The 23,567-nt window shown below is 37.9% G+C and overlaps 1 protein-coding gene across 1 annotated transcript; it reads left to right on the plus strand.

Annotated features, from left to right (window-relative positions):
- Positions 1-1,234: 1,234 nt before the first annotated feature.
- dcn (decorin) lies at positions 1,235-23,567 on the plus strand. Its single transcript, XM_026922565.3, has 8 exons — positions 1,235-1,461; positions 10,007-10,229; positions 18,019-18,131; positions 19,846-20,059; positions 20,977-21,090; positions 21,406-21,499; positions 21,972-22,110; positions 22,225-23,567. Exons 2-8 carry the CDS (start codon positions 10,019-10,021, stop codon positions 22,423-22,425), a joined length of 1,086 nt encoding a protein of 361 aa, XP_026778366.1. The 5' UTR covers positions 1,235-1,461; positions 10,007-10,018; the 3' UTR covers positions 22,426-23,567.

The raw sequence follows: 23,567 nt of genomic DNA on the forward strand, positions 1-23,567 counted from the left end.
AGGTGTCAGCCAAGGTCAGCTAGGTTTTTTGTTTTTTATCTGAATGCAGATGTGTAGCAGTTGACCTATTTAGGGATGTTTATTTAGCATTTATGGAAGGAGTCTCCAGTGTCAGAGCTTTGTAATATAGCTAAAGCTGCAATTTTAAGCTTTCAGACATCTTCAGGACCGCTTTGTGATTTCTCAGTAACATGACAAGCTGCATTTTTATTAACCTCAAGAAGGGAAAGGGGAGCTGGTGAGGGAACTGTTTATAGCTGCTATAAAGTAAGTGAGAACAGGAACTAACTTGTTTCACAGACGTTCAATAGCATGAAATGTAACTATAAACTGTTAAAAAGGACATGTTGTTCTTTAATCCTTGGCAAATTGCTGCAGTATAAGAGGAATAAAACACTTTGGGATGTGCTGATATAGAAAAACTTTGGGATGGTAGCAATACCTCAACTTCATCACATCACACCATTGATTATTTTCCTATTACAGTGTTCCATGTCGTGTTTTATTCCTTACATAGGAATCATATTCACGTTATATTCACATTTTAGCCCCTAAAACTTCCAGTATCTGAAAACTTCGTTTCCTCTTTCTATCAACTGCACACCTTTCCTGTTAATTCATAATTACAATGTGACTAATGGGCCATTTCCTGTTTTCACACTTTTACACAAAGTATTCAAGTCCATTTAATTTAACTACATCATCCTAACCTTTTAACCTGGGTGGAAATAAACAGTAGAAAGAGGCAGAAAGGACAAAAAGAACGGGTGAACTGAAGTAGCGTAAACCTGAACCGTGCCTTAGGTTGAGTGAAAGCTAGTTTTCTTCAATTAGTTTTTCCGAGTAAACACACACTCTCATAAGGATCAGGGCCTGTGTGTGTGTGAGAAACTAGTGTATGGTCCAGTGAACGTCTGTCAGAGAAACAAAAGCATGGTGGGTAGAAAGGAGGGAAAGTTTCCACTATGGAGAAAGCACTAACAGAGAGAGAGAGAGAGAGAGAGAGAGAGATATGGATGTATGTTGAACTTTTCTGCAGTCATGTCATTACCAGATGATACAGTGTGACAGATATCCAGCCTCTCTCTCTCTCTCTCTCTCTCTCTGTCTCTCTGTCTCTCTTTCCTCCTCTCCTTTTCCCTGTCTCTCATCTTCCAACTGCTTTCGGGAAGTGCATGCGGGGAAAGTTCTCCACCAATTATCTAATTCGAGAGGGACTCAGAAACCAACCCCTCCCTCCTTTTTTTTCCTTCTCCCTCTCTCCCTCCTTCTCTCTCTCTCTCGGCTTGCTCCTCTCTCGATCTCGTCCCCTCCTCCCCTGCTACAGCACACCTGCTTTCTCTTGGCTGCACGCATTCTCACAGTGATCGGCTCTTTGGCCTGCCGCGCTGCAGCTTCACTCCATCCCTCTCTGGATTTTCGGGTGGTCATCCTTCTCTCCAGTTCCTGCAAACGGCACAGGTAGGACTCACGCTACACACACTTTCTCTCCCTTTTCTCCTACGCAAAATGTACAAGAATTTGGTTTATAGATTCCTCTTTGGATTTGGGATCATCTACACTTTCTGGGACTACATTAACACTTTCCAAGTTTGCCATAAAACACTTTGGGGGTTGAGGAAAAGTTTTTTGGTGCTAGTTGTATTTGTGTAGACTTTGCACATCAATATTATGCATACGCAAAACAAAAGTAATTGATATACTCTGTGTGTGTGTGTGTGTGTGTGTGTGTGTGTGTGTGTGTGGGTTGGGGGGGGGGGGGGGTGAGGTTGCTTGATTTATGACTACTTTTAACATTTTAAGTGAAGCCATGCAATGTGTGTGTGTGTGTGTGTGTGTGTGTGGGGCCAGGTTGCTTGATGTATGACTACTGTTAGCATTTTGATAAGTGAAGCCATGCAGTGTGTGTGTGTGTGTGTGAGTGTGTGTGTGTGTGTGAGAGAGAGAGAGAGAGAGAGAGAGTTTATAAGGGGGTGTGGTGCAATTGGGACCAGCTGATGTTGCTTTTTGCATAATCCCATTTGTATGTGTCACTGAATTACTGCTGAATTCATCATAAATTTCCCACTTCCCACCATTCCTAACATGTGTTTTTTAAAATTCATTACACTGATAGAGCAATGTTCTTTCATATACCTATTATTTTTTCAGACATGGTGTGTGTGTATGTGTATGAGAGAGAGAGAGAGAGAAATGAGCAAGCCATTGTAGAGATTCTCTAACGTCGTAAAAGTGCTTGTGTTCGTCGCCTGGAGGCCTGGTGTCGTCAAAAAAAAAGTGCAGATCTTTTTCCTCTGCTCTAACACAGCTAGCAAACTCAGTAACTACCTGCTGCTCCTGAATCAGGCGTGTTTGATCAGAGAAATCGTCAAACCCCTGGACTCCGGCCCTCCATGACTAACAAGACCCTTGTTAAAGAAAACTGCATTTAAGTGAACTTTTACAAAGTATAATGAATATCAAAACGTCATACTTACAATGTTAACACGTGTCCAGATGTACTAAATGTAATATTTTGAAACAACTTATGACAACTTATTTGTATTTAAATGGTAATTAAGCTATGTTTAAATATATAACTTAACTTTTTCTTTAACAATTTAAGCTCCACTTTTTATTATACTGTATTATTATATTATGCTATAATATAATGTATATTATAAATATACTGATACACATATCACATACACTTCAGTACTACATATAGGCTACTGCAACTAAAACACACTTAAGTACATTTTAAATAATGCTTTTAGTTGGTTGAGAAATAGTAATTGAAGTTCACATCTGTGATATACTACAACATAATTTAGATGTCTTTTTAAGTGCATTTAACTTGACATGACACTTAAATATACTTTAGTTTAAGTATACTTAAGTATGTTAAGCAATACATGTGTTCAAGTGCAGATCTGTACAACATACTGATGTATAATTTAAAAGGTACCACTTTAAAATATACATTTTGATTAAAAAATATACAGAAAAGTATCTTATAGGTGCCAGAGGAATGTACTTTTAATAGTTTTACATACTATTTATGCACTTAAATATGCTTCATTTTCATATGGAACCAGGCTTTTGGTGAAAACACCATTAACTTGACTTCTGCTACTTTCTCATTTCTTGATTTATTCCTTATATCCCAGATTTCTTGGGAAGTTTGGAGACAATGGAGACACTGGGATTTCTTTTCCTTTCATGACAGAAATGAAGTTTCAGTCTGTTTGTGTGTCTGAAGTCTTCCTTATAGCTCCCAGATGCTTCACTATACTTGAGGACGTATGTATGTATGCATGTATGTACATATTGAAATAAAAATAAAGAGTGTGAGGTAGAGAAAGAGATGACTCCCTGGCACCAACCTCTCATAAATCCTTTAATGGCACAGCTTTCCTTCCGAGCACAGGCTGAGCCGACAAAGCACTTCCCATCAAACCCCCACTAAAATTCCCAACTAACTCAAAACACAACCAGAGCAAGGCAGTGAGAGGGGGAAGAGGAAGCGGAGGGGGGTGTGTGTGTGTGTGTGGGGGGGGGTTATCCAGACAAATATACAGCGCCCGTTAGGGCTTTACAGTATTTCCCAAATTTGGAAGTGCAGCTTTAACAGCAGCAAATGGGAACGTTTTGTGTCTTGATGGAGCTCCTAATAAACGCTGGCAGATAGTTTCTTTACCCTGTTATTCAGTTCCTGCAGCAGATCATGTTACCAGGCAATGCCACCACAGGCAAGACACAGTGAAGAAGAGCCACGCTGGACACTGGCTATCATCCTAATTTCCCAACTCTCATTCCTGTCCCGTCCTGAGTTTATAGCTGGAATTTCCATTGCTTGACCCAAACCCAGTGTTAACACTTTGGGTCAATGAGAATGCTTAATGGAAATGGAATGGTTGTGATGTGGTTTACCCATACGCATACCTTCTCCCAAACTGACCGTAAACACTCCGAATGTTTTCACTGTTAAAAAAGCATGCTTGGGTTGTTCTTTTTTAATTCCTGTGGATCTCAAGAGATGGAATTTTCTAAAGCTCTGTGGGAAAGTCTTAATTTTATTTGCACTTGGTGGGCTCAAGGTGATTGAACCATCAGGAGTGCAAGTCATTTCCTGATTTATTTTCATGCAGGTCCAAGTGGGTGTAGTGATAGGTTATCCGGACATAAGCCAGTTTTTCCCTCATGCTCATCCACTGATAGTTTTCTGGTCAAAACTAAAAAAATCTGGATAAAATGGCACAACAGGAGATGTGATATTTGTGGTATTCTCCATCCCACTTTGGTCCAAAATTAGGTTATTGCCTCTCACAATCTCCCCTTAGTCAGACAAAAGGCCAAAACGGTATTTTCCTGATTTGTCATTTCCAGTTTCTGCAAAAAAAAAAAAAAAAAAAAAAAAAAAGACTGAATTATTTTATTCAAAACACACAATTCATTTGTAGTCACCCAGAAATTTGACACTACATTTTTATGTTCAATACCAAAAGTATCTGGCAAAATTAATTCAAATTTAATTAGTCAGGTTAGCTGGTGTATGCTAGCTGGCTAGCATTAGCAAGAATCTGACCCGAAAATGTTAGCTGCAGAGTTATCAACATCAGTGAAGATTAGAAACATCTATGAATATGACTTAAAATACCCTTAGAAATGTTGCCTGCTTAGTTTATGCTGGCTAACTTGCTAGTGTTAGCAGTGAAGATTACAAACATCTATGAAAATGACTAAAAGACTAAAATGAATCTCACAGAAATCCTGTCAGCTGAGCCAATGTTAGCTAGTTATGCAGAAAATCTGCCAGAAATCGAAATTGTTAGCTAGATAGTTAGCATTAAGAGTGAAAATTATGAACATCTGTGAACATGACTTAAAAATAGCCTTAAAAATGTTGTCTGGTTAGCTTATGTTAGCCAGTTAGCATTAGCAGTGAGTATGAACATGAGAGTATGAACATTTCTGAATATGACAGAGATACGTCTCACAGAAATCCTGTAAGATTAGCCAAAGTTAGCTAGCTGGCTAGTAAAATATGTATCAATTATGTGCAATCTTCCTTCTTCACACTTGAAGACTCCTGTATGTAAACTCAAAATCATCCAAGGAACATTTGACTTTAAAGCCATATTTCTGGACAAATATCTTACAAACATTCTGTAATATATCACAGTCAATGTTTTTTTTTTTCTTTTTTGAAATTTGAATAAACAAGAAATGTACCAAACACCTAAAATGTACCAAATAAGAAAATGTGTAACAGTTAGCTGGCTAGTTAAGTGCTAGCTAGCTAACATTATAGGTTTTAGTAACAGTAATGGTTGCTAAGACAATCACTTCTGCTTCCTTCATATTTTATTGACGTAACTAGCATAAATTATTGGGAATTAGCTAAATATCATATACAACAATTGAGAATACTCACAAAATTGATCAAAGCCTACAAACCAAAAGTCTCCTGAATTTATTCTGCTGACACGACTGACTCCACTTGTTTCAGACAAGTCAAGATTTATCTTTTAGAGCGAAAGAAGAGACTTGTTAGGTGCCTTCAGGGTGCATATAAAAATAGTATAGCAACTATAATTACATCAAACTTAAACAGCAACAATCTAATTACATGAAATTATATGGTAACATGTAGGAATAAAACTGTTATAGGAAAATAATCAAAAGCTTGGAGTAACTGTCCTGAACTGTTTGATTCTTCTTATATGACAGCAATTTTTTATCCATTTATTGTTACATTTAATGTTGTGGAACATCCACATACATCCACATACCAGCCTTTTTCTCACTCTGAAGGTTAATAAGATGAAGAAACATGTCATGTTACTGAAAGACCTCAAAGAATAAACTCCTCATGAACTCCTTACACTTTTACAAAGCACTGACACTGGAGACTCCTTCCATAAATGTTAAATAATCATCTCCTCACAGAAAACCTCACCATATCAATAATTACACTTTTTTTTTTCATTACTATAGAAATACTAATGTACTTGAGTGAACCTGCGATTGCTGTCAGAGCCGATGTTATAGAAAATGAATCAACAGCCAATCAGAATCGAGACTTCAGCAGCACTCTGGTTTAACCGCAAACACTAAGATGAATTAGTGCCTATGGGGAGAAAGTGAAGCTATATCTGAGAACTCATGTCTTTAATCTCCTGCAGATTGTAATGTGCTTCCTGTCAGTACTTTGCTTACACTTTAAAATGGAAAAGGAATGTGTTGGAGGGTTGTGTTATCGACAGGAAGCATAAACCCCATACCCTCTTTTCTCCCTGATTTTATTCTCATCTAACGACATGACTAAAACCTGCTCTGACACAAACTAAAAACACACGAGCCGAGTCGAAGGCAAAATGAGGGCAAGCTGTTTCAAGAGCCACGTATCCTTTTTCTCAGAGAGCGAAGGCCAGGGGTGATGCTTTCAGTCAGGCACTGTTTCAAAGCTTGGAAAAAGCCAGCAGTGCATCTTTGTTGGACTGAACACACACGCACACACACACACACACACATACACGGGTCGCCTCCAGGGGTTCACTCGAGTGAAGCAGTTTCCATTAGCGCTGAGGGTGTGTAATGATCTGGCAGGACTTGCTTGTTAACACTGTGCAGCACTGGAGTAAAATAAAATATTCCATGTTTGCTGTCTCTGGATAACGTCACCTTCACGCAGTTTTAATAACTTGTTATTATGAGTCTCATTATGCCACATGGACAGTAATGTATTTGTCCAACAAAGACAGTTTTTGTTTTGGAATTAAGTCCAATTAGACTGGACCACTGCTTATAATAATAATAATAATAATAATTATTATTATTATTATTATTATTATTATTATTATTATTATTATATAACACCTTTCTTACATTTAAAATGCAGCTCAAAGCGAACTAAAGAAAAAAACAAAGAAATTAAGAAATGTAGTCAAAAATAAAATAGCAAAGCAGGCAAATGCAATAAATAATAACAGTAAAAATATATAAAATATATGTATACAAAATTATAGTAATAAGAAATAAAAATAATAAATACAATTATATAAATAATACAAATGATGTGAATTAAGGTACAATAATGTGCTAGTAAAAGTAATGCAAATAATAAACTATTTAAATTGTAAAGTGAAAAATATATGTTTTTAGGTTTCTCTATTTTTTCCAGTCATGAGCAAAAGTTTTTTGGTAATGTGGTATGTTTCAAAAAAAAAAAAAACAAGCTGACAAGAAAGCAAGTCATGTAAATAGTTTTTTGATGTCATGCCTCCCTGTGATTGCAGCGTAAAATCACTCCTAGGATGGAGAAGACGAGACATAAAATGGCTATAAAGACATTTTATGTGTTACTGTGAATCATTTCCACACTATAATAAAATAAGTCCGAAAAGCCGATCGGCTCCGTGTCAGGAAACAAACATGCGAAAAAAAGGTAGGTGCCATTTTTGAGACAAAGGTTGAGATGAAATTAAGATTGAAGGCTCAATCAGGTAACTGAAAAGACTTTTATCCACGTGTGCAGTATGGATATAATCTCTCCTGACATCTGTCTGGCTACGCTGATTAATCTCTTCCCAGACTAGCTCTGTCACAACCTGCCTGCACCATTAGCATATTTTATTAAGAACGCAAACTCTGATCTTTTTCATTTCAACAAACAGGGTTTCATTTTCAGCTATTTGAACTTTGTCATGGTCGTCACCTGGCTGACAGAACAGGGCTGAACACATAACGCTGAGAAAAAAAAAGAAAAAAAAAAAAGAAAAAATGTGTCTTAGGAGCTGGGTGGGTGGTCAGATAGCCGTGGCAGGAATCTAATACTCTGTTTAGAAAGCAGAGTAAGACAGTGCTCGAGGGCTCTTCGTTCCTGTCTTGGCCTGTTCTTTGAGCGTGAAGACCAGTAAAAAGAGTTTTAGCTTCAGGCAGAGTTTTTTTTTCTTTCAGCTTAATGAGAATTTCTCTTTTTCTGGACGAATGAGACGCGTGTTGCATTAAGTAACAGTTAGAGAGTCAGAGTGTATATTGTATATAATGGAGACATCACAGACAATGACTTAAGTTTAAACGTTTCATCAATATTTACGTGAAGAAAGTTCCTCGTATTCAGAGTTGGGTTACGCACCTGCTTATGCTGATTTTCTGGGCTTCCCGTTCAGATTATGCAAATGTAGTGAACGTGTAGTTCACGTCTCTGAGGTTAAATAATGCAAGAGACAATTTAAAAGTGAAAACTAAGACTAATATGGTGATATATAAATGAGAAGATAGCAAGCATTGAAATAAACACCTGATAGGAGTCTAGCTGCAGGCAGAGTTCTTTCAGCCTACTGAGAATTTCTCATTTTTTGGATGAATGAGAAACATAATTCTGTGTTTAATAGTGTCAGAGTGTATACTGTTTAAACACAAGCACTTGTCTTTCAGACAGAAAAAATCTGGGATAGAAAAAGCAGAGTGAGGCCCCAGATCGCATTTTTTTCTTTAATGTCATTTCGATTCGTTCGATTCATTTTAATTTGTTGCATTAATAAAACAATGCCAACAGTGCCTATGGTTTGAAGGATAAGCTGACCAAGCATTCATCTTCTACACATACAGCTCATTATGTGTTGTTCATAATTTTATCTATAAAAAATTCAGTCCAAAACATTTAAGCATTTAGCTTCAACAAGGAAACACTTACAATATGTATCACTCGTCATCATTTGCAGAAATCAAGGGTCAAAGATGCAGTGCTGGTCTATTTAGCAATCACTTTTTGGAGTTTGGTACATGATATGTTTTTCTCTTGGGGAGAATAAAGATACTCAGGCTTTCATTCAACTGATGAAGTCAGCTATTTGGAGTCATGCTAGACCTGCTGATGATGAAGAAGATATTTTTTTTGGATCCATGGCCTAAAATCCTTGAAGAGTTTTGGCCTATCATTTTATCCTCTTATTTTCCGATCATTTCTTTCATATCCATCTCAAACCTCATATCCAAATGTATGAGCTTTTGCTTGCTGATGAGGTTGTCAGAGTCAAACTCTTAAGTCCCTCAGAGGTCACCATCTCAGAGTCTTTGCTCGCCATACCATAATTATACCATATGCCAAAAGCAAGAATGAGAGACGTGAAATTGTTTGGACCTGACCTAACCTTGAATTTACTTACCCAGCAATTTTACTTTCATTCAAAGGCCCTTTGCCCTGCCCAAGACTTGTGTGTGTGTGTGTGTGTGTGTCAAAGTGTGTTTATGGCAGGAGTTTCTGCAGTGTGAAGACAGTTTTATTCCCCACGACTAAAGGTGGAATGGGCCCAGTTAGAAGGGAGTCTTAAAACACTAGAGGGCTAAACTGCACATATTTTGATGGGGTGTTTCTTAATTTTTAAGGAATAAAACACTTTACTGTTATAGGAAATTAATCAGCATTGGGTTGGTAAAAGTAACTCTGCTTCATCACATCAACAACAGCACATGTTGAATTGTTTTATTCGTCTCATACCACAGCACTTTACCAATTTGTTAGAGCAACACATACTTTATAGTTTATAGTTTTACAGCATTTAATGTTGTCTACTGTCAGAGCTGCTGTTAGCAAAAATGAATTAACACCTTCTGACCAATCAGAATCAAGAATTCAATAGTGCTGTGGTTTTAACAGTGCTTACATAACACTGCTATCTCCAACACTGGGATAGATTTCATTTCAACCCTAATCTAACAAAAAAAAACAAAAAAAACACAATTTTAAGACCATTTGCATATGTGACAATTGTGCAAGATTGAGATGAGTAATGATAATAAAATGAAAAAGTTTAATTTTCTCAAAAGATCCTTTTTGATCCTCTTTTGTTCTGCATTAGTAACACTATACATGTGCCAGAAAATCTGACCCACCCTCAATTCCTCAACCCTCAGTTCTCCTAGATTCCTTTAGCTCCTTGAGCTCCAAAACCCCCTCCTGCCTTTTCAACCTCTGACCCTTTTGAGCTCTGACCTTTGCCCTGTCTCCTCCACCCTCCAGGTCAGTGACACTATGAGGTTGGCCTGTCTTACCCTGCTTCTGGTGTCCGTGTGCTGGGCTCTGCCCTTCCGTCAGAGTGGCTTTCTGGACTTCGGGATAGAGGAAATTTCAGGTGAAGGGCCAACTCACGTCACACCTCCAGAAGTACCTGATGTACCTGCTGGACCCGTTTGTCCATTCAGATGCCAGTGCCATCTGCGTGTGGTGCAGTGCTCTGATCTAGGTAATGTTCACTATTATATGTCATGTATAGGACTAATCATCTAAAGCAGCATTGCAAAAGTTGTGCAAAAGAAACAAGATAAGTTCAAGTTGAAAAGTTCAAAGGAACCTACTGTAGATGTTCTGGTGTTTTCACAAATCATAAAACAAATAGTTATTTTATTAGTTAAAGAATTTAAATGACATTGCTTCAATAACTTGCTGATATGGATATTGTGATATAACAACATCATGATACACTTTTCCTCAGTATTGGCATATGTTGGTGCTTTCGTAACTCCTTTCTTATTCATTGAAACAAGTAGCTGATTGGAAACTACTTTTTGTACCAATTGCTTAATTTACCCTCCTTTTCTTCTTAAAAAAAGTCAGTGGTGTTTTTCCTGCCATTCCTTCATATAACGTGTATACACTGTAGTGAAATGTCATTTCTCTGAACTTATAGTGCTCCTTGGTTGATGCTTTGTTACCACAATTATATACTGTAAATATATAACTATTATATACTTATATACTTACCACTACTACTCTCCTGGGGAACTTTTACAGGTTGTCTGTTAAACCCTACAACGAAGGGTTTCCCATTGCTTAAAAGTTTTTTGGAGCCTAAAACACTTTTTAAAGAACTAGAACCAACTGAAGAACACTTGTTTTTTTTTTTTCAACCTTGTTTTCTTTATAACAGCCTTCAAACCATGCAGTCTTGTTGCATAATATTTTGGAGCTAAATTATAAAATAGAGGTACATCCCAGAGGGAGAGGTTTGGGGAGGATACTATCCTTTGCACTCATCTGCAGCTACCAAACTTGTTATAATTACATTAAACTGTATTGGATTTGAATTCAACAAGCTATGAAGTGCTACGAAGCTATAGGACATGACTTTGGCTGCCTGAATGGAATGCTGAGTTTGGACAGCGGCCTTGATATAAATCCTTTTCTCTTGACTGTTCGCTGACTGTGTACTACTCTGGTCTTAGGTAAGCTGTGTTGATGATCCAAAGTATGAAGCAGAAACAAAAGATTTATAATCGCGAAGACAGAACTTTGGCTCCTGTGCTGTTTTCCTGCTCGTCTCCATCGTTGCTTTTACAAGTCTGTCAGCCTTTATTTCACCCGAACAAGTGGCCTAACAGTAGGTGTTGAGTTTCAAGCCTGAGAAAGCTCTGACTTTTCACTTTTTATGACTCAGAAATGGAGTGTCTAAGAAGACAGCTTTGTTTTTTTTGCTTGATCCTACCATCTTCAAGTCATTAGGTTAATAACATGCCTGTCCCTGTAAATGTCTGTAATACTTCACTTCCTTTCACAAGCGAGCAGAAAGATGGCCCCGTTTTCCTAATTTCTTCCACAGATTTCTGTGTGTGAGTCTGTGTATGGAAAGACTTGGAAGTTCCAGGACCAAGATCTTCTTCCACATCCTTCTTGTTGGAACGGTCTCTTATCATCAGAACCCAAAAGATTTTAAACAAAACTATAAGCAGTCATACAATGCATTGTTCTTATATCATTCCATTGATTTAAGTCCACAAGTGCTAACATTGCTAACAAGAAATTGCTAGCAGACAGAGAGAAAAAACTCAATTTTAAGACAAAATCCCAAGCGTATATCGGGGTACACCATGTACACCTTGTGCGCCAAACAACAGTAGGAAAACACTGAGGCAAAAGTCTGATATTAATGCTACCTAATAATGAACAACTCTTCCTTTTTTTACTGACCAATCAGACCACAGTCCCGCCCACTTGGTATCTATTGGCTGACATCACCGAGGCTCATGAATTCACAGGTCAAAGATCACCTAGAAGCGAAACTCACCACTATCAGCAGCACATCTTTCATATCCTGAGTCCTTTCCCCTTCAGTGTATAAGCTTTTGCACAGGGTGAATTTTTTTGCGTTTTGGTCTGCCTGATGTTTTAGCGGAGAAATCAAGAATCACAAATGCTACAGCTCCACTGTAGATGTTGTTTTCAGTGTTTTAGATGTGAGGTCTCTTTGTTTTCTAACTGAAACAGACTCCTAAGATTAGCTGGCATCTTTAAAGACCCTTAGTCCTATGTTTTGTTTTGTTTTTGCTGCTATGATGTGTAGCTTATCTCCAGCTAAAGGCCAATCTTCATTCTCCTTCATGTGTTTCTACTTCAGTTTGTGTATTTTGAATGCAAATTAAACTTAAAAGTTTATTATTATTTTGGTTTCTAAAGTAACAGACTGTTGGGGCTGTTTAATATACAATGGGCAAGTTTGGGCAACTTCAAATCCAGGATAAATAATGATGATCAACATTGAATCTGTTCTTCATTTAAGAAAAAGAAACCATGTTGAAGCTTATTCCATTACTAATACACTTTGAGCAATAGTGGAAAATCATGCTTATGGTCACTTGAGTTATAAACCTCCCAAAACCTGATCCTGAGATTATGCTTATTGCAAGAACCATTAAAAGCGAACACATGATCAGACAGAAAGCTACCAAGAAAGATATGCTCTGAGGAAGGCTTTATTCCATTTGGTAAAGCTCTCTAGAGGGTAAAGAAAAAAGAAAGAGGGAGTAAAAAGATGGAGTGAAGGTTGGACTCACTATCGTGCAGGTCTCATCTGTTCCACAGGCCTCCTGGCAGGCATCGTGGGGTGACGGAGAGGGTAGAGGAGGGAGGTGACAGGTCTGTTCTCTATCTAGCCTCAGCCATGAGCCTTATTAACATCACACTGTCCTGAAAACACACAGATTTAAAACAGAAAACAGAGCATGACCTCAAATACAAACACATAAAACTGAAGCTTTTTCGCTAAGGAAATGTACAGAGGTTATAATTAGATGTTTGTTAGCGTTACTTAGTGCAAAAGGGTTGGTAAACATGGCTGAGTTAACCCCTTAAACTCCAGGGCCCCTTCCTCAGATCCCCACTTACAGTCCTCACACCTGTAACTAAACACCTTTCCTATTTGTTTCACTGTAGTTACTGACAAGGGTGATGTTCATAGAGCTACATGAGGCTTACATAAGCTTTTCATAACATTAACCTACATAAATGTTTATAAAAGCTTAATCACTTTAATTTAATTTAATTTAATTTAATTTAATTTAATTTAATTAATAACACTTGATTCAACACTTTAATTAACAGTGATGCTCATAAGAGTACATAAGCTCTTCATGACAACTTGACAACTATTAATAAAAGCTTATTCCAACATGCAGCATTTGTCATAAAACCTGCCATAACACCCTTGGCATAACACCATTTAACACTTCAGTTTAGGGTGATAATGAAGATTACGTTAGCTGTTCATGACAACTTTGACAAAAATGACAAAAGCTTATGTCACTTGACATCAGAAGTGATGAAAGCAGTCATTATAACAGCAATACATGTTGGAATAAGTCTTTAGAAATATTTATGTTGATGTATGTTAGTTCTTATAAGGGATGTATGAGGGTGTTCTTATGAGGGATGTAGCTAAGGGGTTTATATAGGTGTTATGAAGCTGTGGGATTTATGGTGTTATGTGGCTATGGGATTTATGAAGGTGTTATGTAGCTAGAGCAGCATTTATGAAGGTGTTATGTAGCTGTGAGATTTATGAAAGCATAAGGTAGCTATGGGATTTATGAAGGTGTTATGTAAATAAGGCATTTATGAAGGTGTTATATAGCTAAGGCATTTATGAAGCTGTTATGTAGCTATGGGATTTTTGAAGGGGTTATGTAGCTATGGGATTTACGAAGGCGTTATGTAGCTAAGGCATTTATGAAGGTGTTATGTAGCTAAGGCATTTATGAAGGTGTTATGTAGCTATGGGATTTATGAAGGTGTTATGACAGCTAAGGCATTTATGAAGCTGTTATGTAGTGATGGGATTTATGAAGGTGTTATGACAGCTAAGGCATTTATGAAGGTGTTATTACAGCTAAGGCATTTATGAAGGTGTTATGTAGGAAGGGATTTATGAAGGTGTTATGTAGGAAGGGATTTATGAAGGTGTTATGTAGCTAAGGCATTTATGAAGCTGTTATGTAGCTTTGGGATTTATGAAGGTGTTATGTAGCTAAGGCATTTATGAAGGTGTTATGTAGCTAAGGCATTTATGAAGGTGTTATGTAGCTAAGGCATTTATGAAGGTGTTATGTAGCTAAGGCATTTATGAAGGTGTTATGACAGCTAAGGCATTTATGAAGGTGTTATGTAGCTAAGGCATTTATGAAGGTGTTATGTAGCTAAGGCATTTATGAAGGTGTTATGTAGCTAAGGCATTTATGAAGGTGTTATGACAGCTAAGGCATTTATGAAGGTGTTATGTAGCTAAGGCATTTATGAAGGTGTTATGTAGCTAAGGCATTTATGAAGGTGTTATGACAGCTAAGGCATTTATGAAGGTGTTATGTAGCTAAGGCATTTATGAAGGTGTTATGTAGCTAAGGCATTTATGAAGGTGTTATGTAGCTAAGGCATTTATGAAGGTGTTATGTAGCTAAGGCATTTATGAAGGTGTTATGTAGCTAAGGCATTTATGAAGGTGTTATGACAGCTAAGGCATTTATGAAGGTGTTATGTAGCTAAGGCATTTATGAAGGTGTTATGTAGCTAAGGCATTTATGAAGGTGTTATGACAGCTAAGGCATTTATGAAGGTGTTATGTAGCTAAGGCATTTATGAAGGTGTTATGTAGCTAAGGCATTTATGAAGGTGTTATGACAGCTAAGGCATTTATGAAGGTGTTATGTAGCTAAGGCATTTATGAAGGTGTTATGTAGCTAAGGCATTTATGAAGGTGTTATGTAGCTAAGGCATTTATGAAGGTGTTATGACAGCTAAGGCATTTATGAAGGTGTTATGTAGCTAAGGCATTTATGAAGGTGTTATGTAGCTAAGGCATTTATGAAGGTGTTATGACAGCTAAGGCATTTATGAAGGTGTTATGTAGCTAAGGCATTTATGAAGGTGTTATGTAGCTAAGGCATTTATGAAGGTGTTATGTAGCTAAGGCATTTATGAAGGTGTTATGACAGCTAAGGCATTTATGAAGCTGTTATGTAGCTTTGGGATTTATGAACGTGTTATGTAGCTTTGGGATTTATGAACGTGTTATGCAACTAAGGCATTTATGAACATGTTATGTAGCTTTATGCACACCGCCCTTATTATTTTGAGAGTATTAAAAGGTATTCTGTGGTAAGTACAACAAAAATTTTAGTTATTTTGTAAGTGGATATTTGATAATAACAAATTCCACAGGTTGTCTGTCTTGAAACACACTTGCTGTTTTTGGGAGCAAAGAAAAGTCACTATGACAAAAATGAATTATAATGCATGAATTATAATGCAGCTGCTGGACCTTGCTGCATGCCCATTTCTCTTGTTTTGTCTCTTGTTTTCCTTTTGACTTCTGCCTCAGATAATACCATTATTATCATTAGAAGATGAATTGTTATGGAAATCCAAAGCACATTATTCCCCTATTACTTCCTGCCGTGACTGGACTCCAGTTATGTTGTGCAATTCATTTGATCGACTGTTTACTCAGAATGAAAGAGAAGGATTTATCTCCTGAGCCATGGACAGCCATGTAGACTTTACTTCCAGTATTATATTCCTGATATAAACTTTGTAAATCATAATATGAGAATCCATTTTGAATAAACAGGCCATGCATGACCTACATTCATGGAAGTGCTTTGGATTCAGAGACAAGAGATGAGACTAAACAGAGCAGGCTGAGGAACAACATATGGGAGGCATTTCTTACGAATAACGGCACGTCAAGTGTTTAGGTGTCCATATTGTTGCTGGTATATCATACACATAGACGTATTATCCAAACTGTTTATATATACGCGCACATAAGGGAATGGACAGAGAGAGTTGTTGAGCTTTTAGGAGAAGAGTTAGGCACATTAGCACCTAAAACAAACTTGAAAATGAGTCATGATCCGATTTGAAATGAGTCATATCTGGCAATAACTCTTACCGAAACACATTACATGCTCACGTCTAAATTACTGTAGTTTCTTTTGCCAAGGTAGTCAAAACAAATTTCTTTTTAATGGCTTGTGAGATGTGTTCCTATCATATTCTCTTCAGCTAGTACTGCGCACTGATCTCAGAGCCCAGGCATGTGATGTGTGATTGCAGCCGTAACCCTTAGAACTTCCCACCAGACCTCTTACAACAGATTCAACATGGTTCCACACTTGCAAATTTGTTATGATTTGCATGACACAAGACATCTTGAATTACTTGGAAAAAATGACAAAGGATAACGTTAAGTCTAGGGGCGGGGTTAGCATTCGGAGTGTGTTATAGGACATGGGACATCGCTTTTATTCATTTTAATTCATACAGGTTACATATTAATAAGAAAACTGCACTGTATGATGTATTATTATGCAAAATAAAAATAAATTAAAATACATTCAAAAATAATTAAATAAATAAAAGTCTGTATATTTGCTGAGATAGTTATTGGCAAAAAAAAAGATTTTTCTCCAAGTTCTTTTACTATGCAAGTGTTCTCATAGGTTATTTACTCATTCAAGATCTAGTATAATAACCCAATCTAAAGCAAAATCAGCAGAAATTCTAAAAAAAGCAAGTGTGATTTTATGAAATTTATTCTGGGGTGCAGAAACATTAAATGAATCTGTGTGTATTTCATTAAAATCGTACTCAACTACAAGAGGAAATGGCCAAAAAGTGAAAATTGTACTCCAGTGAAAGTTGAAAAGTATCCACACTTAAATGTCCATAATTATTTATAATTCAAAAAAGAAAAAAAGATATGAAATTAAAAGTTAGGGCATGTTTTTCTTTTTTTTTCCAACATAGTTTCCCGGGCAACGTGGCTTAATGGTTAGCACTGTTGCCTCAGACCTCTGGGGTTGGGGGTTCGAATCGTGCCTTCACTCTCTGTGTGTGGAGTTTGTATGTTCTCGCCTGATTGGCTTTTCCAAATTGTGCAATTGTGCCCTGTGATAGGACCCTCTGTAGGCTAAACAGTATCAAGAACAGGGTTGCACTCACTTGACGCAATGAAAAATTATAAATGTTAATGTTCAAATGAAATCCAACCACAGTGCCTTTGTTCACTTATATTTTTGTTATCTTTTCATATGATCATCTTTTTTTATTATTATTAATGTAACTACTGAATAAAAAGAAAAGACTACAAACTATCCATGTGCAAAGGTGTCTGTTGGTTCTGGTGTCTATATAAATTTGTATAATTTTGATCGAATGTTTTAAATTATAGTTAATAAGTTTTAAAGCACAGAAATGCAACTGATTAAATTTGAGGCCCAAGAAAGGAATCTCAATGAAAATGTAAGCAGTAAAATGTAAGCAGTAAAAAAGCTAATCCTTTGAAATCTTAATAGAAATTCCAGCCAATAATGTGATGCGGTTGGATTTATTTTTTTAATTTCATCTGAATGCTAACCTTAACTTTTACTGCTCGTGCATCCTCTTTGTTGCAAATGTCTGGAACAAAAACTGTTCCAGACTTCTGGCACTTTTTCTATCATGGACCTCATTGCATTTAGTGGTGTTTTTAAATTGGTTATATTTTTGTCTGATTTTTTTTTCTTGTAAGGGGTGCCAATATTTCTAGAGTTGACTATATTTTCTATTGAATGCCTTTCTTCAGATTTTTCTTCAGAAATATTGACTAAAATAAATACATAGGAATACGGAAAGCCCCACCCAAGCTGCAAGACCAGTGTCATCTACATTTGTTTCAACTTTTAACCTTCAGTTGTTTTGATTAATCCTGCCCATGTCCTCCACAGGGATGAAAAACGTTCCCGAGGATATCCCATCAGACGCCCATCTGCTGGACCTGCAAAACAACAAGATCACCGAGATCAGAGAGAACGACTTCAAAGGCCTCAAAGGACTTCATGTAAACCCTCTCTATCTTTCTCTCTCTACCTATCTGTATCACAGTCTTTGCTTTCAAAATTGTATTTTTTTTCAAACTTCCCAAATCCTCTCAGCTCCAGAGTAAATTCCATGAGGAGAACTTTGTTTCCCATACTTCAGCTGTTCCACTGTTCCACTGTTCCAGACCACAGTGAACGCTCTGAGGACTTTTAACGTGCTTCTTCTCTATTTTTAAAATAAGCGGAATGAAAAATGTCACTGTCAAAAAAGCGAGCTAAAACATTCCTGGTCATTTTGTTGGAAAAACTATTTTTGTTCTTCAAAAAAAAAAAAAAAAAAAACATTTCAGAACAATTAAAGGAGTTAAGTATCAGACCTGGTTTCCAGAACAAAAACCCAGCCATAGCTCAACCCTAAATTCCAAATATGCACACATAAAAGAAGGTTTAAAGCCCATCTTTCACATCTCTCCCATGCACATGGTTGTCAGCCCTAGCATAATGCTGAGGGTCCAGGTGCAGGGCGAGAAACCATTCACTTTTGGAAATCAGCCCTCCGTGTGCACATTTATAGTGCTTTAAGCACAATAAATACAGACTGCTGTCACGGACTCGGAGCTGTTTTTATGCTACGTTACTTGCCCTGTGAGAAGTAACACATTCCCAGCATTTCTATCTATCTGGATGAATGTCAGAAGTAGGTGGAGGGAGAGATCTTTCACACTATATTTGGTAGAATCATTATAACAACCGCACGGTGTCTGGGTCCATTGGGATTTAAATGTGTTCCTAAGAAAACAACTGATGCTGAATTTTCAGTGACTGTTTAATTGCTTATTTTTAAGTGGTAGAATGTTGGAACTGATGACTCTTCTTGGTAGGAATGCACTGATTTGATATTTTTCACACCAAGTGCATGAGTACATACCGATACTGATACCGATACAGAAATGAGTAACGTAAATAGTGTTAAGTAATCAGGGACATCTGTTGGATTTGTTTAAGTTTAAACAGTGGCCATGAAAAGCACATGTATATTTATGTACTCCAGCTGTGAGGTTTGTTCTTTATAACGTTAGTGAGTTGATTTTAAAAGTAGCGCATTCGCTAGCTACATTAGTTACCTTGGACCGAGTACAGTTGCAATGGAGAAGAGTGGGTTTTCTTTCACTTTGGAAAAATGCTTTTCATTGTGTCGGATCCCTCTTTATCAAAGACCAATAGCAGCTGATCATCAAGAACGATATACTGGGTAAGAGCTGTTATTTGCACTCACTTAGTGTTGTCTGTAGACATTTTTCCTTCCTGTCTAGTGTTGGTTGTTGCCTTTTCCTACTATGAGCTCCTCGTGGTGGGTTTTACGTTTAATATTTTTTTATCAGGTTACTTGTGTTGTAGAAGATGCTGTAATGCTGAAGATGCTGAAGATGTCCTCCGCTTATATTTTCACACATTTCACATTTGATTGCCATCATTCAGCATTTTTATGAGTACAAGTAAATGAACACGGCATTGAGCAGATACCCAAAGGACTATCACTCAACTTGAGGACCACTTCATGTGGTAGAAAATGTGCTGAACACATTTACCATGCTGATCTTTTCTTAGTCACCCAATTATACAGCTGTATTTTCATTAAGATGTTCTTCTCAATTCACTTTGATTCATATTAATGCCATTGAAAACCAACATGTACAACATATACCCTAATCCTCTGCTTCTCGGCTCTTACAGGCTCTCATCCTGGTAAACAACAAGATCGCCATCATCCATGCCAAAGCTTTTGCTCCTCTGGTCAACCTTCAGAGGCTTTACCTGTCCAAGAACATGCTGAAGGATATTCCCAGCAACATGCCCAAGAGCGTCCAGGAGCTGCGCATCCATGAGAACCAGATCACCAAAATCAAGAAGGCCTCCTTCACTGGCATGGTTAATGTCATTGTGATGGGTAAGACAGGAAGTCAGGGTCACATGTTCTTCTGTATGAGACCATCTGTTTGGAACCCTACAACAGAGCGATTTCCTTTCAACTATACTTCTCAGTAGCACCACTGTAAAGGTTTTGTGTAGAACCCTACAGTAGAAGGTTTTCCTTTCAGCTAAGGTAGCACCACTGTAGAAAGTTAAAAACCGTCGACTATCCAAAGAACATTTGAAAGACCCTTTTTTCTAAGTCTATGAAGAACTAAATTTAGAACTAATTAGCAATCTGTGATACAAAAATGGGTTAAATCTACAATCCTTCTTTCTCCAACTTGTCCCTTTTCAGTTTGTAGTCAGTTGAGAGCCCTTAACTATCCAAAAACCTTTAAAGAGAGTAGCCGACAGGTCATTTTACGATTCTCATGCAGCAATGAAAACCCAACAAAACCTGGTACCATGGAGTTTTTCTGAGTTCTGATGAAACAACATCTAAAATAGATTTAAGTTGCTGGTTGGATGGTGGCTGGTGTAGAGGTGGTGTGTATGTGTGTGTGTGTGTGTTCCAGCACCTGTGCTCTCTCTTGCACATAATTACACAGTTCATGGTTTTCCATTGCAGCGCAGAACACTTCCACTCTTCATTCGTATGCATTTATTCAGCTGAACACTATAAAAACCTGTTTTCCGTTTGGACTCGTTCAGCCATGGGTAAGCGGACTGTTCCAGCACGGCTACAGCACCGTTGCCCTCGGCATTCAACGCACCTGCACAAATCAGTCAATCAGCTTATGCAAATAAATTTCCAACCATTTCCCTTTTGCATATCAAAGCATCCCATACACATGGAGAACACTCAGGAGATCACTGGAGAGAGTGTACTATTATCTTGAAGCATGCAATTATGCTTAAATAATGAGTAAAGAAATCATTCTGATCTTTCAGAACTTGGCTCCAACCCCTTGACCAGTTCAGGTGTGGACGCAGATGCTTTCAAGGATCTGAAGAGGGTTTCCTACATCCGTATCGCTGACACCAACATCACCACTGTTCCCAAAGGTCAGGAATACACACTGCGGATTTCTGTTAAGGTTTTAGGGGGTAGATCTGACAGAATTCTGTAGTCTATCTGTAATTATTTTTGGTTACAGTTAGACTACAGTAATTCCATGTAGATATTTTAGGTAGAACACTTCAGCTAAACAGGATATTCCAGACGAAAGGGTCACTCAGGAGATGATTGTTCATACTTGACTCCATACCCATTCCTACAATTCCTATTCATATTATTCCTTGTCCTGTAATTTGAAAAGATGACTAAACTGTACTTACCATCACTGTTCATTTCTTTATCCTGCTTACGAATCCTTGCAGGTCTGCCTAGCTCTCTGTCAGAGCTCCACCTGGATGGGAACAGGATTACCAAGGTCTCTGCCGACAGCCTGAAAGGTCTCAAGCACCTGGCCAAGTGAGAATCTTAAGAACCTATTCATGTAATACTTTTGCTAACTTGAAACTGCTTCCAAGACTGAGTGGTCAGATGCTGTGAGAAAATTTGTTGGTCCCTATGGGATAAAGCATTATTTTATGAAAGATACAGCTTTTATTTAAAAAAAAAACATTAATATAGGGAGTGCATCAGGCAATCGAGGGTCCCCGGTTTGATCCTGAGCTTGCAGTAACTTTGCATGTCATTGGGTTTCCTCCCAAGTTGGTTTCCTCCCACCTCCCAAATACATGATGGTACACTACGTTGTACCTAGGTGTGAATGAGTGTGTGTGCATGGTGTCTGGTTATGGACTGGTGTCCCATCCAGGGTGTATTCCCACCCCACAACCCAAAGTTCCTGAAATCCAGTGGATAAAATGATTACTGAAAATGAATATATGAAAAAAGTGTGTTTAATATAGTGTGTGCATGTGTGTGTGTGTGTGTGTAGGCTTGGCCTGAGCAGTAATGAGATCAGTGTTGTGGAGAACAGAACTCTGTCCATGATGCCACACTTGAGGGAGCTCCACCTGGACCACAACGCTCTAACCAGTGTGCCTGCTGGTCTTTCTGACCACAAGTACATTCAGGTGAGCATCGACCTTCATAAGATACACGTTCTCCAACACAATCTTGAACATGCTTGTTAGACTGCACTTGTTGACATTAGCTGGTAGACCACTGTGGGCTTTCTTTTTTTTTAGGTGATCTATCTTCATGCCAACAAGATAGCCTCTGTGGGAACAGAAGACTTCTGCCCTCCCAGCTTCAACACCAAGAAGGCCATGTATTCCGGCATCAGTCTGTTCAGCAACCCCGTGCCGTACTGGGAGGTCCAACCCATCACCTTCCGTTGTGTCTTTGACCGCTCCGCTGTTCAGCTGGGCAACTACAGGAAGAAATAGGGCGTCCAGTCAGAGTGCCTGATCACTGTCCTTGTCCCGCCCCCTCCCCCTTTCCAAAGCACCTCAAGTGTGTAACTCGAATTCGAATGTCATAACTCAGATTCAAAATGTGTTCTGAGTATACTGAAAATGGCACACAACAGTCAATACTGGGCACTAATCTCACATAATCGAGTAATAAACAGTAACATCAAGTATCTTGCACATTACATGTTACAAAAAGAAATAGCTAAACACGTATCAGGCTTTTGTTCCTCATTTTTTTTTTCTCATATACATCCCTATAGCACTACTAGAACCTTGTGTTAAGTTGGAGAGCATAATTAATTAATCACAGAGGTATTAAAGAAAAAGCCATGACCACTTAGGATAATCAAGTGCACATATATGTAGTCCTTTGGTTCAAAAGAATGTGGTTCTATTCAGATTTTTTTTTTGTTCATATAAAGAAGATCCACTCCTGGCCCCTCTCTGGATCTTTGGGACTTTTCTAAATTGACAAGGCGGGCCTGCTGAGCGGGCAGCGAAAGGTTAATTTGCTCCACAGTACCAGGTAAAAGAGCTGATATACTAGGTGCACTCAACTATTATTACCTGTATAGCAGTAGTGTTCAGCGTGTACTGTTAGAAATACAGCCATCATGCTCAAATTTTCCATTTTTCTCTTTTTTTCTGTAGTATTCATTTCAATTAGGAGAATTGTCACACTGCAGTATTTTCCTCCTCTTGCTTCAGATGTGCATTTTGTTTGTTCGTTCGTTTGTCTGATCGTTTTAAACCCAGCTGCCATGCCACATATGGTAGAAAAAAAAGCTCTTCAAGAGGTAGAATAAACTATATTGTCTTTTTAATGGAAGCAATTTCCAAAGATCTGTGCTTTTTCACTATTCTTCTACTTGTTCTTCTTCACCAAGGGTGGCGTGCCATGTTTAAATGTGTGCATTTTTGTCTGAAGAGGAGTGAAAGGAGCAGATAGACGTGGCTGAACATGTCCCCCTCTGTCCTGTGTTAGTGACTGTCACATGTATAGAAGCTGTAAATAAATGCTGTATAAAAAAAATCCCTTTCCTTGCTTAAAGAAAACAAGCACGGTAGTCGTCCGGACTTTAATATATCAGCAATAAAGGTGACTTCTTTCCTGA

The sequence above is a fragment of the Pangasianodon hypophthalmus genome, chromosome 18 (genome assembly GCF_027358585.1).
Source record: "Pangasianodon hypophthalmus isolate fPanHyp1 chromosome 18, fPanHyp1.pri, whole genome shotgun sequence".
In the NCBI taxonomy this organism is placed as follows: Eukaryota; Metazoa; Chordata; class Actinopteri; order Siluriformes; family Pangasiidae; genus Pangasianodon; species Pangasianodon hypophthalmus.